The 15,737-nt window shown below is 39.7% G+C and overlaps 1 protein-coding gene across 17 annotated transcripts in view; it reads right to left on the reverse strand.

The window, feature by feature from the left end:
- Positions 1-15,737, reverse strand: part of Pkp4 (plakophilin 4) — a 212,554-nt gene that overhangs the window by 75,256 nt on the left and 121,561 nt on the right. For 16 of the 17 annotated variants that reach the window (XM_057754817.1, XM_057754812.1, XM_057754810.1 and 13 more), the window contains one exon: positions 13,622-13,734. The exons of the other annotated variant lie outside the window; for it this stretch is intronic. In XM_057754817.1, coding sequence (XP_057610800.1) covers positions 13,622-13,734 — 113 coding nt within the window. The remainder of the gene's footprint in view (positions 1-13,621; positions 13,735-15,737) is intronic. 17 annotated transcript variants of the gene reach the window in all.

Here is a 15,737-nt window from a genome sequence, read left to right on the forward strand (position 1 = left end):
GTGGGTCCGCAGCCCTGGCTGAGGAGCTATGGATGGTCGGTACTTTCTGGGCAGGGGAGAGTCCATTTTCTTTAAGGTGTGGCTCCTGGTAAGCAACTGGTTGCTTGTTTCTAAAGTTCTTGTCCTGTTTGAAATGATTTCACTCGATTTGTGGACTTCCCAATGGCCTGCATCCAATCAGCTCATCAGCCCAGCACCATTTACCGTGTACTCCTGTCTCTGGTATTTTCCTGTTTCTGGTACTTACATGTAGATGCTGGAGCAATTTTTGGCAAGCAGACACCATGATGGCTGTTCTGTACTTTAAAATACCATCAACTCCAGACTTTCAGCAGTCTCCCCCGAAATCAGTATTTGATGGTGATGTGACCCTAGTGATCTCACACTGACGTTGTCACCGACAAACTTGCCACCTCTCAGCTGAGAGCTTCAGCAGGCAACGATGAACAGTAAGTCCTTACTATTCAAGGCTGAGAAGAATCACAAACGGTTTTAACAAGTAGACTTGTTCTGAATGTACCCTCTTCTCAATAATAATGATAATAATAATGATATGCCTTTGCATTTACATTTAGAAGACATACAATGTGAGACCGTTTCATATCCTCTGATTCAGAAGTATTACATCAGTGCTATTCAGAAAGCAAATGCCCTCTACATTCTGTACCTCTTGGATACCAGTTCTGGTATCATGGTGGGAAAATTAACTTGAATTTGCTGCAGTACCAACAGCATCATTACTGATAAAACAACTAAAGTTGGGATCAACAAATAATTGATCTAAGCCACAGTGATGATCATAGAATCCTAAATCACTAGACATTGCTTGGTTTTCATTTAAAAAAAAAAATGGCTGGAAGGTATACACACATACAACACCCCCCAAAAAAGATAGTTTTGATGGAATTACAAGCCAGCTACCCATGCAAACTAAATGTTGTACCAAGGCTTTTGGTATATGTTAAAATGTGCAACTGTTCAATATAAGATTTTTTTAGCTATGAAAATCTGTAGCCTAGGGCTTTTCTCCCTTCAATTTTAGAGCATTTTTCTCCCTGTTTAATTGTGGAAGAATACAAGCCCAGGATAGAAAAATCTATGCAGAACCAGATTAGATTGATTTGTTAGTAAGTGGATTGTGAAGCCCTGGGGAGGGCAGCTATAGGAACAATCCAGACATTACAGAGCTGGCAGATGAATCAGGGTTTTTTGTTTCCCCGGGCAGACATGCCATGTTCATCTTTACAGCACGCTGATAACTGCTGAAGATGTGCTAATGGATGACGTTCACTTTTCGGGAGATAATCACACTTTTAATTTTCCTTTCCAAATATCATTGCATTAGAGCAATGTTGAACAGTTCTCTGAAGGGCTGAGGACACATCTTGACACACATATCACTCTGTTCTGACTGCTAAGTTTAACAGCAGCCATCTTTTAGCTCATGAAGATCGAAGTGATTCAATGAAGGTATGCTAACATTTTCTCCCTAAAAACAATTGGCAGCACAAGGCCACGTTAGTTAAAGTGCTGTTTTCCAAGGTTGTCTTCCAGAATGTCTGAGCTGGTACTGACAGTTTCCTGTACCACGGCTGTGATTAACTAGTGGAAGCAACAGTGGCCACTGCAGGTTCAGAACGGCAAGCACAGTGATGGAGGCCAGGGGTTCAATGGCTTTCCTCCTCCATCAAGTGTAGTTACACAATACTCAAGTAGGAAGAGAAGGTGGGGAGTCTTAAGTCTTCCCTAACTACTTATTGGTACCCCTGTGGAAAACACTACTGCTATGGGGAAATGACATCTTAATGTTAGTCAGGTGTACAATAATAATTAAAACCAAATCAAACTCTACTGGGCAATAATAAGATGAGTCCAAATATCTCTTAATGCAACTGTCAATGCCCTAAGAACAGCTCTATGGCTAGTCTCTTCTCTACCGTACTACTATAAACAAACCCTTTATACACCCAGGGATGTAACAAGTAAGGATAGAGCCCGGGTAGCCAGTGTAATCTGTTGAATACAGAACTTCATAAAGTATATAGAGGCTGCAGCCATGGTAAGCAGTGCAGTATTTGCATACTGTTATACAGTGATTGCCCCACTACAGTAGAAGTTGCCACATACAAATAGACACACAGATTTGTTGTGTCAGGCTAGCTCCGGGTTTAGTGAGCCACTGTCATAAGAGAGCAGGATATCTGATGTCTTCCTCTGCTTTCTGCATACACCATCAATTCCAGGTAAACTGGGGATACAATATGAAATATAAAACCTTACGAGTATAGGAAGCATCTTTTAAAAATACATTTGGGTGAGCGAGAAGTCTCTGGGAGGGAAAAGGTACTGCTGCCAAGCCTGAAGACCTGAGATCAAGTGCTGCACAGTGCAGGGTAGAAGGAAAAAGCTGGCTCCCGAGAGTCCTCGGATGTGGGAAAGCTGTACTTGAACATGCATGTATACACACACAACATAAACATACAAATAAAAAAAATGACCACTCTTAGAGGCTCAGACATGTGAAACTGAAGACACCTTCAAACATACTCACTGTTTAGAGGGTTTCGGTTCTGGAGGTCATTATGCTACATAAAATAAAGTGCAAGAAAAAAAACCCATCATGCTTTCACTTATAAATCAAAGTTAAGTTTATCGAAAAGTAGGAAAGGGCATGGGGCAGGGTGCTGCACAGAGCAGTGTACAGACGTGGGGGTGCAGTGGGTAGGAGGGGGACAGCTCTGGCCAACAACAGCTAACTGCTTATCTAAATAGCTAACAGGGAAGACGTCCAATATCTCCCAAAAGGTGTGTGTCTAAAGTGACAGCTATACCGATTAGTCTAACCTGCTCATCTCGGAAACATACAAGCATATGATATAAATGCATGATATATTATATGTTAAAGATAAATTAAAAAGGAAATGTTCATTTCAACTAAAAAAAAAGAGCTGGAAAACTTAATACTGTGATACAGCAGTATAAGCAATAAATCTACATGTACCAGTGTGGACACATCTCAGGAAGAAAGGCAAATGCAGAATTACATAGAATATGCTATTTCTCTATATATGAATTAACCAATTTTATGTGTGTTTTGGTTGCATGTATGTCTGGATACCACATGGTGCTGGAAAGGTCAGAAGTTGTTTTGGAACCCAAAGAAATAAAGTTACAGAGGTTGTGAGTCACCATGTGTGTACTGGGAACTGAACCCAGGTCCACTGGAAGAACAGTCAGTGCTCGTAACCAGACCCCAAATATGCATATTTAAAAATCAAGAGAAAATATTACTCATGTGACTACGAAGTATATTCAATGTAAAAGTACACAAAGTACATCAGAAAACAACACTCCAGTGGCTAGGTAGGGGAAAGGGTAGGCAAAAGAAACTTGATGTGTTTAATTTTTTTCTTTTATATAAAAAATGGAAGTCAATATAAAAAAAAATCTCAGTAATTTTGAATTCTGGGTATATTCGCATTTGCCAAATGGCACTCTAGACTTGGGGCTGTTACTGTTTCCTAAAGATTACCAATATGAATTACTTCACAGTGAGAGCCATAAGACAACAGAGTGGATTTGGATACTGAAGTGCTTCCGATATAGTGAAAGGAATTACTAATTTCTATGTCAAAAGTAAAAACAAGCTTTTTACAAGAAGTACCTGATATCCTATAGTCTCTATTTTGTAGTCTGTTTGAACATACTTTAAATATACATATATGTATGTATGTATGTATATACTTATATTTATTTTTTTAAAAGCCTAATGATTAAGAGGGAATGCTAATAATGTAATTCTTAGTTTGGTTCAATAACTCATTAACGTTAAATAATTTAGGATTAGTAATTACAGAATATGAATTATGAAAATTACAAAAAATGAAATAATGTTACCTTAATTAAAACAGTTCTTAAATTAGATAATAGCATGGTACATATATTTTACATGCATGGGTTTCTGAATTTTTAACAGGTATTTTCCTCTTCATTAATTAGAAAAATTAATACAGTTGGGCTGCTTCCATATTTAATCAAACATACCAGATCAGTATTAGAATAATTTGAAAATTTGATGCTAACTATAAACAATCTGTATTTGTGGTTCCTCCCAGCTATATCACCCAGTTAACATTTTTAAATGCTCAGTGTCAGAGATGGTGAATTCATTTTAGAATAGTTACACACTCTGATTAAAATGCTTTGCTGCATAATGTTCTAGATTCATAACAGACTCTATTTCATATGAAAAATATTTGGCTAACAATTCCAATAGTACTTGGTTGTGTTTCTAGTTAAAAGGGTGTCTAGGAATATTGTCTGCAGACTCTTGGGCTTGTTGTGCCCTACGCATCTCCATGATCTAAGCTGAAATCAAATGTGAGCAACAGCCAACACTTAGAACCTATGTCCTAGATAAAATTTGCTTGTGGTTTGAGTGGCAATGAGAAGCACCAATTAAAAATGCCTCAGAGGTGCTAAGACAAGTGCCCCAGAAAATGGGTTCTGGAGCTGAGACCAGCTGGAACAGCCAGATTCATCCTCTACCCTTCCGATGGGGAACTCTCCACTACTTACAACAGGAGTTCTGCCATAAAAATTCAGCGTTACTAAACTTTCTCTTAAGAGTGTCTACATGATAAATATTCACTGTGGAAATCCCAAAGAGTGTTTCTGAATTACATTAAAGAGTTTGTTCTTCATTTAGTCTGAATTATAAATGAAGTCTGGGAGCTTTGACCTTTGACTGCTAAGGTAGGCGGCAGACAGCAGATCTAACAGGACATAAGGAAATGTGCTCTAGTAAGTCTAACCAGCACCAAAACTGCTAGACCTACTATGTACAGATGGCCAGCTCAACAACAGAGAAGGACTGCAGTGACAGAAAATAGAAGTCCAACAACCTCAGACAGAGGGAGGATGGACAGACAGGCCCAAAGGAATCTCCATTGGACTCTCCAGTGCCCTAAACTCAAGAAGAGCTGAAGCAAACACCCTGGGTGTTCCCCTAAAAGTCAAAGGCAGCACTCTTCACAGTGACCAATAATGAATGGCAAGGAAGATATGGTTTGTCTATATAAATGCAATATTATTTGTAAATAAAAAGGTAAGCAATATACAAAATGGATAAACCTTGAACACATGAAGTGAAAGATATCAGATATAAAGAACCAAATGGAATGCAGGACACACACGGACACACACACACACACACACACACACACACACACACACACCCCATCCAGAATGGAGCCACAGCCACAGGAAATAACTCCCAGCATTGAGAGAGGGAATGAATGGGGCAGTGACACTAATGGGTGAACATCTTTATGAATGTACTAACCCCCACTGATCTCTGTATTTTGAAAGTACGAATTTGAAGGTTATATGGAATTATCTCATTAAAACAATCATCTAAAAACAATAATAAAAATCCTCCAAGTTTTGAAGACACTAAATGTCAAATATCTTCCCCAAAGTGGTAAATGTCAAGGAACAGACAATCTTTTCAAAGACTCTTCATTTCATAGAAGGCATTATTTGAGGCAGTTTATTTTACAATGATTTAAAAAATATTCATGGAAAAAGATCTGAACCATGAAGAAACCTTTACTGCTACTGTCAGTCCCCAAACACTTTCAGAATCTTTAGTGGTATCACGGAAGTCTGATGGGCACCCAGATGACCCTATAAAATGCAAAGCCATGACACTTTTCCAAGGACTTCAGTGGCAGCGGGGAATCAACTCTTCATTAAAAGCTCTTTTACTTAGTGGCAATAAGACTGTCAAGGCCGCACAGCCTTTTTGAAACCATCAAGAGTTCTACTTGACTGGGGTTTTAAAATAAGATGAGAGCGAGAATCTTGGGGCGAATGTGATGGTAGTGATGTCAATGGGGCTACCCACACCCCCTTTTCCTTTATGCAGCTATAAGGACAGGTTTTTGCAATCAGTAAGCTTTAAGTTAGCAGCAACTGCCGGCGAAGAACATTGTGCTTTCATATAAGATAAGAGCATCTGAACATCACATGGGTAAATAAAAATATAGCCTGCAACCTTAGCTTTTTTTACTTCAATGCAGATGGAAATTGAGTACTTTTATCTTCATAAGATAAAGTTTGGGAAATAGATCTATAGCTTGCAAAGAAACACATTTTTACTAATTATAACTCATCTAGAAGTAACTGAGAAACAAAGACCAGCAGTTAAGGTGAGTTTCTGGACAACAGAGAACAGTATCTCGTTGTCTGTCACCAGGAACAGCTTTCAAATCCTGCACTAAAACTTAGAGACTCTCAAGGATTGTAAGGCATTTTCAATTATGACTTCTATCCTAACTCTGTTTCCTATTTCTGCGGAGACCAACGAGATGAGCAGTTAGTGTAATTTTCTTGTGAATGAGATGTGGATACAGGCATTCCTTGGACACCTGAAGGCTGCTTTCTTCTGCTGGTCGGGAGGATTTCCTCTGGCCACCCTTCGCTCACTGTGCACCTACCTGCCTTTGGAAGGCTGCAGGAATCTCGACCCGCAGCCAAATGAGCACCCTCGGGCTCCAAGCTATTGCTTCCCTGGGGTTTCTTGGACAATTAGGGGCCGCTAAAAGTTGTTCAACTAATAAGCCTGGCATATCAGAGTGCAAAATGAAGAATAAGAAGGAAAGTTACTCTTGGGAAATACTTTCATTTAAAGAAAAAGTTGAAGAGAGAGAAATGCAGCAAGGTTTTAAAAGCAGCTGGAACATTTTGGGGAGGCTGATGAAAATACTCTCGGTGGATTGTGGAGGTGGCCATACAATTCTATGCCAATTGTGTCAGCTAGAAATCATAAAACTGTACTACAAAGGCGTGGATTGGCTGTAATTTATACTTCAATACATCTAACTTTAAAATATAGTAGTTTTCTCTGAGTGGCAAAATTATAGATTTTTCTCTTTTTTGTCCCTTGCATTTTATAAATTGTCTAAAGTGATCATTATTTAACTCCAGTCAATAAAATACAGACTGAGAATATGGTCTTGGTTACCAAATTCCTTCTACCCCTTTCCACGCTCTCGGGAACAAAGGAGGGCAGGTTCCAGTGTGAAGAGTTGGGCAGACCTTAGGTGGGTGGAGTAAACAGACAGAATGCTGGGAGAAAGAAGCCGAGTGAGGAGTCGCCATGATTCTCCCACTCCAGACAGACGCAGGTTAAGATCTTCCCTGGTAAGCCAACTCGTTGTGCTACACAGAATATTAGAAATGGGTTAGATCAATATGTAAGAGCTAGCCAATAAGAGACTGGAACTAATGGGCCAGGCAGTGATTAAAAGAAAAAAAAAAAAAAAAAAAAAAAAAAGAGTTGGGCAGAGTCCAGATGGCAGCGTCCTGTGTGGCTACCAAGTACTTCTACTGTTATGTTACCCCGTTAAACCTAAACTCAGCTACCGTGAGCACATTCCTCCACTGATGGCGTTGTAGGGAGAAATGGACCAAATCCCATCTTCATCAAAACCTGCACGTTTTACAGGACGCATTGCTCTGTGGGGCTCCTGTGCGCCGTGAGGTTCTCTCATGGCATGCTGTGCTGTGCCTACTGCAGCGCTGCCTGGGAGCTGTTTCTGTCACGAGCGTACATATAACACACCTGTGCAGTGAACTGCAACACAGGACATCGCACATCTCAGCATCTCTCACCAGCCATGACTCTCAAAAACTATGCTGACAGAAGCAGTCAAGGTAGGCTGCCTGCTTAGCGGACCGGAGAGCAATTCATCTATCTACACGTGCTAAATATCACCCTGAGCCAAGATAGATGTCAGAATTGGCCCCCAGGGGAATTACTTTTAGCAAAGGTGCCATTTCATCCATCTAGATTCCGTTTAGCAATGAGAAATGGCCCTATATGAGCTTGACTGTGCGGTCTGTTGGCGGAGACCACTGAGGGTCAAACAGTGCTCTCTTGGTGTGATTGCACAGGAGAAACCACTGAAGTCCTGGTACCCAGGATGGGAGGATTCTCCTGAGCAGCCTGGTTCATTTCCCTCTTATACACTGACACTGTGACATTCATTAGCGAGGTTTGCTTCCATCTAGCACATATTTACATCAGGACTGCTTCCGTCTCCCGTATGGCTGCTAGGATGCTCGGGGCAAAACTGGCTCTCAACCTCAGCAAGGCAATGCATGATACATACACATTTTTTGTTATTGTTCTATTTTAGTGTTGACTCCATCCTATTTTTCTAAATTTTACCTCTACTTTCCCCTAATCCGCACACTTTATTTTTAGTTTTTATATTTTCAAAGATGTTTCAAGTGCATTTAGATGAGATGAAATATTAACTAGACCAGCTACGGTGTACTCAGAATGAGTACCTTCACCCACTTTCAGGGCTTTTCAGGACTGAAGTGAGGATGTTTAGCATCATCCATCACCTTTGCATTCAGACATCATCTAGTCCACAGCAGGAGCCTTATAAGCCTATCAATACCGTAGTTTATATATGCTGGAATGCCAGAACATAAGACAGATGGAAAATCATATAAAATCATCTTTTCACTGCTTTGCTTGGAACATTTCTTCTGGGGTGATTAACAGAAAATCTGAGCAATCTCACTGAGATTGTCTTAAAGTTCTGAATGGGGCACACAGCAGACGAGGCTCAAGTGCAAGGGAACTGAACTGTTCACTGCTGATACAGTGTCCCTTGGAAGGACCTCATCGTGCTACCTCCCTTTTATTCAGAGTGAGGACAGAAATGGCAAAAACTATGTGCGACTGAAAAGCCAATAAAATATATTTTTTTATTTTATTTTGCTGCATATCTAGAAGACAAAACGTTACACAGTCTCACAGAGTTCCTTATCTTCACTAACAAATCAAAACCTAAAGGAAGAAAACTGGTTATAAAATGCCCATTTTTTCTGATTAAACTCATTTCACGAAGAAGAAAAAAAAAGGAGAAAAAAAATCCCAAAGAAAGCTTCCTGGTTCTGAGTAGGGATTCTACTACAATGTCCTCTGAGCCAATCAGGAGGCTGACTGCAGAGGGGTCTGAGTCTCAGAGCCAATTTCTAGTTTTATCTTTACACACTGATTCCAAAGTGGACAGCAAGGGGCCAGAAGGCTTGCAGAAGTAGAGTGTCTCTCACACGAGACAAAAGAACACTGCTATTCCCTGTCCTAACATCCTCTGAATGACTCCTGCCTGGTAGGCAGTGATGCTGCCCTCAGAGCTGAGCAGCCATGTCTACCGCATTTATGAATCTTCTGGAAAGTACCCTCAAGTTCTGCAGAAGGTAAATGCCAAGGATACCAAGTGAAGAACTTGCAGAGCATTCTCTGATGAACCCCAAAGCTGCTGTTCCTCAGGAAGGTCCACTATTCATTTAATGAGCACTAGGGTGGGAGACGGGCAGCTAAGCCACTGGCACGCAATGGTTGGGCCTCAGCACCTCACAATGAGCTAACACAGGCACACACAAACAGCTATGAGTCCATTGGAGGGAAATGATTTGCCCTGAGGAACGTGGGAAAGACTGTGGAAAGGTGAGCATTTAGCTGGTGCATCAGGAACACCAGGAGGTCGGACCCGAGATGAGACTTGAGTGGGGGCATGGAATGAATGAAGAACCTCATCCTAGGTGTAACACTAAAGACTGCAAAACACATCTGCTTGGCTGTCTGGTTCCTTCTCATTGTGTCTTGCATCTACCATCTATGGATGGCCAAACAATGTTCCCCACAACCGAGGGGCGACATTACCTGCATGAACAGATGGAGCCCCAGCCATGTGGTGGCTTTTGGCATTAGGCAGCAAGAAGCAAACATGAAACACATACAAAATAGAAAATAATTGACAGTAATTTTACTGTTACCCACAGTATTTGTTAGATTTTAAAACAAATCTATTTAATCATATCACTCAGCTATATAGCCTTAATTAATATCTTAAAAGTTAAAGTTTATAACCATGCATACAGCAAATACACCCTCACTCAACAGATGTTAATATCTGGTCACGTTTGATCCATATGGCTCTGTTAAATACAATTTTACAAATTTGGCCAAAGCTTAGTAATTGGTAACTTCTTCCTTCCTTGGATTGGGGTTGTTCCAAAATATTGTTTACGATCTCTTATCGCGAGTTCACTTATGAACAATTTCAAGTGTGAATAACTGGCACGGGAAAAGACTTCATGAACAGAACACTGATAGCATAGATACGAAGATCAACAGTTAATAAATGGGACCCCATGAAACGGAAAAGCTTCTGCACGGCAAAGGACAGGTCATTTGGACAATGTGGCAGCCTACAGAACGGGAAGATTTTTTACCAGCTATACATTCAACAGAGGACTAATATCCAAAAGAAATAAAAAAGTTAAAAAAACTACATATAAAGGAAACATAGAACCCAATTTAAAATGGGGTATAGTTCTAAACAGGGAATTCTTAAAAGAGGAAACTCAAAGTGCTGAGAAACACTTTAAAAATGTTCAACATCTTTAATCATCAGGGAAATGCAAATCACAATTACTTTAAGATTTTATCTTATCCACATCAGAATGGTTAAAATCATTAAAACAAATGACAACTCATGCCCATGAGGTTGTGGAGTAAGGGGAATACTCCTCCTCAGTTACTGGTGGGAGTGCAAACTTTGTACAGCCACTATGGAAATCAGTGTGGCCATTTCTAAGAAAGATGGGAACTGATCTACCTCAAGATCCAGCTATACCACTCTTGAGCATATACCCAAAGGACTCCACATCATACTACAGAGACACTTGCTCAAACATGGTCATTCCTGCTCTATTCATAATAGCCAGAAATTAGAAACAACCTAGATGTTCAACAGATAAATGGATAAATAAAACGTGGTACGTTTTGCACAATGGACTATTACCCCACCATTAAAAAAACTAATGCAGGTAAATAGATGGAACCAGAAAAAAATCATCTTGACTGAGATAACTCAGATTCAGAAAGACAAATATGGTATGTATTCTCTTAAATGTGAACATTAGCTGTTAAGTCATGGATAAGCAAGCTACAATAGAGATAGGTAGAGAGAAAGGAACTGGAGGTGGGGGTGTGGCAGGGGACAGAAGGGAGATGGATCTCCCTAGGAAGGGGAAATAGAATAGATATCTAAGAATGGACAAGGAGGGGAGACTGTAATGAGAGAATCAAACAGGAAGCAGGGGTGTGTGTGGAGGGGGGAGGACACCTAAAACGAAGGTCCATTTGTGGGATTGTATGGATAACTAATACAATGGCTTCTGGTTTGGGGAGCTGGGAACTGGCCTCTGTTTTTCTGCCTACTGATTTCTTATTCATTGTCAAGCTTCTCCCCTCACAAAAAGTTTTAATGCAAACTTTTACTGAATCAGAATGCAGTGTAGCATGTAAAACTGTCCCCTGTCAACAACCCATGCATCCATTTTTGAGTCTGTGCTACTTTTATGTGCTGGGACCTCCCATCAGGGCTCCTCAGCTCTGGTGAAAGAGATAGCATACATGGATGTGTCTATGAAAGGGCACACACTGGAAAATCCCATTCTTTTGTGGTGAGGGCGGGGGGGATATGCTTTACAAAATCTGACTGTGAGCTCATCTCTAGGGGTGAGAGTTCCAAAGACAGGAATTCCTGAATAATGGTGACAGTTTCACTGGACTTCAAATCCACACATAACATGAGTATGGTACGTGTTTTGTGTGAAGCCCTTTAAGATACAACTTAATGAGGTAATCAAATTCAAATGCACCAACTTGTACATAGCCAAGTCTTCATTCCTTGGCCCCTGCATGGGCATTAAACACAACCCCAGGGCTCATCTCAGGGTCTGGTGACTCTCCAGCCTTCTGCAAAGGCAGCTCAAAGCTTAGTGGTCCCCCCCCTCGTTTTCTCTAGATATAAACTTTTATTATTAATATGGATTTTTTTTTTTTAAAGTTTAGCAGGATAAATCTGACTTTTCCTGAGTCAGCTATTGCCAGTGCCAGACATCCTGCCCAACCCACACTGGATTATTTTCTTACTACTATGAAGATTTTTCTATTCGTCTGGCCCATCCTTTTTGAAAACAAACATAGCATCATATTCCTGAATCTGTAGATTTCTCTTCTTAGTGCTAAAACTATTGATACCTTAAAAAAAAAAAACTATTGAGTAGAATTAAAGATAAATTTTGCTTTTATAATGTCCTCTTCTTCGGTAAATTATTTCATTGGTTACCATAAGGCATAATTTAGAATACATAATATTATAATATATATGGTAGCATATGTTATATATTATATTTATAAAAGTACACCTTGCTTATGTGTAAGTTTTCTTAGTATAAAAGACTACATAGGTAACAAGATGGCTCAGTGGGTAAAGGCAGCTGTCACCAAGCCTAATGACCTCACTTTGACTCCTGGGACAAACACGGAAGAGGGCGAGAACCAACGCCTGCTGTCTGTTCTGACCTCCACATGTGCACCACGGCATGAGCACTCACACAAACACACACTCACACACACCAAATAAATAAACACGTGTTTAAAATAGAAAAAAGGAAAAGACTTCCCAGATATTGAAAAAAATATGTTCACCCATGTTTACACCTTTCAATAGCCCTACTGACTTTATTTGTATGCTTGATGGCTTAAACACCCCAGAGCACACTGGTCAAGGCTGAAGCTGAAGCATTCAGGTAAACCAAGTCTGAGAGATTAAAAATCATACCAACTACTAACTAGAAAAGAGAGGCTACAGGCAGCATCTTAGTCAGGAAGATGATGCCTCCAATGAGCAACAGCAGAAACCGGGGAGAATAATTCAAAATTAATAACCAAAATTAGTTAGAGATAACTGATGGGATTTGGGGCTGTAGGGTACATACAGGTCACATATGCTTAAAACTGTGACTGTTATAAATAATGCAAGCGTCTAGTGATCCTTAACTTTTAAGAAACAGATCTACAGATAAGCAGGGATAACTGCATGGACTATATGGTAGTAATTTACCTAATAGTGATCTTTTTAAAGAGTAGAGGAGGCTATTTAAATAGAAAAAAAATTGTGATTAAATATTATTTTCAATTAAATGCTTTTTGTAATTACTGTATTCGACCTTAAAAATATGATCATTTTGTACTTACCATATCGAACACTTTGGATTATTTCAGTGTAATAGTTGTATAAAGCGGTTTCACAGATTTTAGAAAAACTGAAAGCAAACTGAAATCCTTTCTAAAGGCCAACTAGTCCATTCCACTTAGAGATATGTATTAGCTTTAAAAGTCCGTGCCATGTTGCTGAAGCACCAGCCAACTCTACCTAACAGCTAGCCACTAACTGTGACCTGTCCATCAACGGCACACGTGCAAGACGTCACGTTTCTGAAGGCAGCAGCCCTCCTTTGCTGCACGAGCTTACCAGAGCTGTATCAGACACTTCAGCACAGGACTGAAGGACAATCAATACTGTCAGCGGCTTCATACAAGGAAAATGAACAGGCATTTCTGGTGTCCGATTCGGAATGGAAGTTAACAGGAACAGCATTCTACAGGATCGGCAGCTGCAGCCCTGCTAACCGACCGAGACATGTAATTTGGGGCATAAAGATAGAGCCACTGGCCCTGTACCTGGTGCTGGCGATGCTTGGCGATTCTGCTCCAAGCCTACATCTTTCTAGCTGACTGGCAACAATCTGCCTTTCCACTTCCAGTTCTCGGGTGAGTCGCTGGAACTGAAGCTCCTGTGAGTCAAGGAGATAAAAGGTAGATAAGGCGACCAGGTTTGCTGCTCAGAAGACAAGGATTCATGTTTGTCACAGGAAACACAGGAACATACTCATCACATAAAGCTACAGCGAGGCGAGTGCCACTCGGGTCCTAAAGGCTACGAGTAATTACTGTACACACGTGGGTCTCTTGCTTGCTTATGAGCCCTCTGTTTTCAATTCTAGTAAGGTTTTAAACAGTACTTTTGCAGAGTGTAACATTAAGCAAAGGGTATACAGACCCTTATCTGATGTTTACATGTGAACATAGCAAACATCTGGAGCTCCTCCTCCTCAGTGGTTAATTTTTATATCTTCCCTGCTATACGGCATATCAGGACCACACTAAAACCACACAGAGATCTCCATGATGGGAATCACGGTACCATGCTTGATGCACTATGGAGATAAAAGAATGCCACAGTGAGTGTCTGGCTGTATATTCTAGAATATATTCTAGAATATAGACAAAAGAGTTTGCTCTATTCACAATGGATCTATCTTGCTACCCTGCAGGACACAAATAAAAAGAGTATGCTGGACTGTGGACTCTGAACTTGTCCTGAGAAATGGGAAAGATGTCTAGAGAAATATTCTTTATGCTGTATCAGAAAAGCAAACCAATTTTATGATTAGGCGGTTATACTTTATTTATGCTTTTTGTTAGCTTGACTGGACTTGATAAACAGGGAGCACATCATGCTATTAAGCACCAAAAGATTAAAGCAGACACATTACTTACTAAAACTTCAAGTTAGAACTGACATCTGCAAAAATACACCAAGGTCTTGAGCACTATACATCGATCGAAATGCAAATACTTTAATTTGACAATGACTTACAGCTCAACATAGCAGGAGCGTGAACACTAAAGAAATAGTTATGACTATGTTAATATTTGTTTGTCAGAACATTTAATTCTCTACAGTGACTACTTGACAGCATTGGTTTTGTAAATTCCATGGACTATTCTTAAAATAGTTACATGTATTTTTATTTTTTAGCCTTTATTATAAAATCTTGAATATAAAAAAACACAAACCAAAATTAGCTAGATCTAAAGTCTATATACAACTCATGAGCTTCCACACAGTTGGAAGAGGAATTTAGAACGGAAGCTGGAGTTTCTCATTCACATTTTTTACTCAGTACTGAATATATTTATGCACTTATCCACCACTAAAAAGATGATAGAATTAGAGCTAGAAAAACAACTGCATTTAATATTCTTTCATGAATTGTATCTATTACCTGCTTTCAGTTCTTCCACATCCATCCCCATGGTTAACTTTTTATATTTTCTCTATTCATGTGTATTATTCCCATACCCACATGTACATGCATTTATATATACACAGATTCTTGTCTAGATTCTGCATGAGAGAGAACACAACAGATTTTTCTTTCTGCAACTGTGTGACCTTTCTTAATTTTATACATTCTAAGTTCATTCATTTTCTTGCAAAATTTTAATTTAATGTATCTTTAGAGTATAGTATTCATAGATGTGTGTACATATATTATCCATTCATCTCTTGATGGACAACTAAGTTGTTCAATTCTTTGTTATTGTGAATAAAACATCAGTGAACAGGGTACAAATATCTCTATGGTGGAGTAGGGAATTTTCTAGGTAGATGCCCAGCTGGGACACATCATAGTTCTATTTTTAGATTGTATGTGTGTGTGTGTGTTCATATGCACAAGAGCACACATGGGGATGATGCAGGAGACAGAGTCTCACTATCTCTTTAGGTAGCCTGGCCTGGCCCTGTCACTCTGAGATTCTACTCCTGTCTCAGCTTCCCAAGTGCTGGGATTAAATGCAATTGCCACTATAACCAGTTAAAATTAAGCACTAAAAAACATATCTAAGCAAAGATGTGAAAGACCTCCTCAAACAACAGAAGATACTAAACAAAATATATATATTCCATGTTTCTAGGTAGGGAAAATTAATATTATGAAAATGTCTATGC

The sequence above is a fragment of the Chionomys nivalis genome, chromosome 22, assembly GCF_950005125.1.
Source record: "Chionomys nivalis chromosome 22, mChiNiv1.1, whole genome shotgun sequence".
Taxonomy (NCBI): Eukaryota; Metazoa; Chordata; class Mammalia; order Rodentia; family Cricetidae; genus Chionomys; species Chionomys nivalis.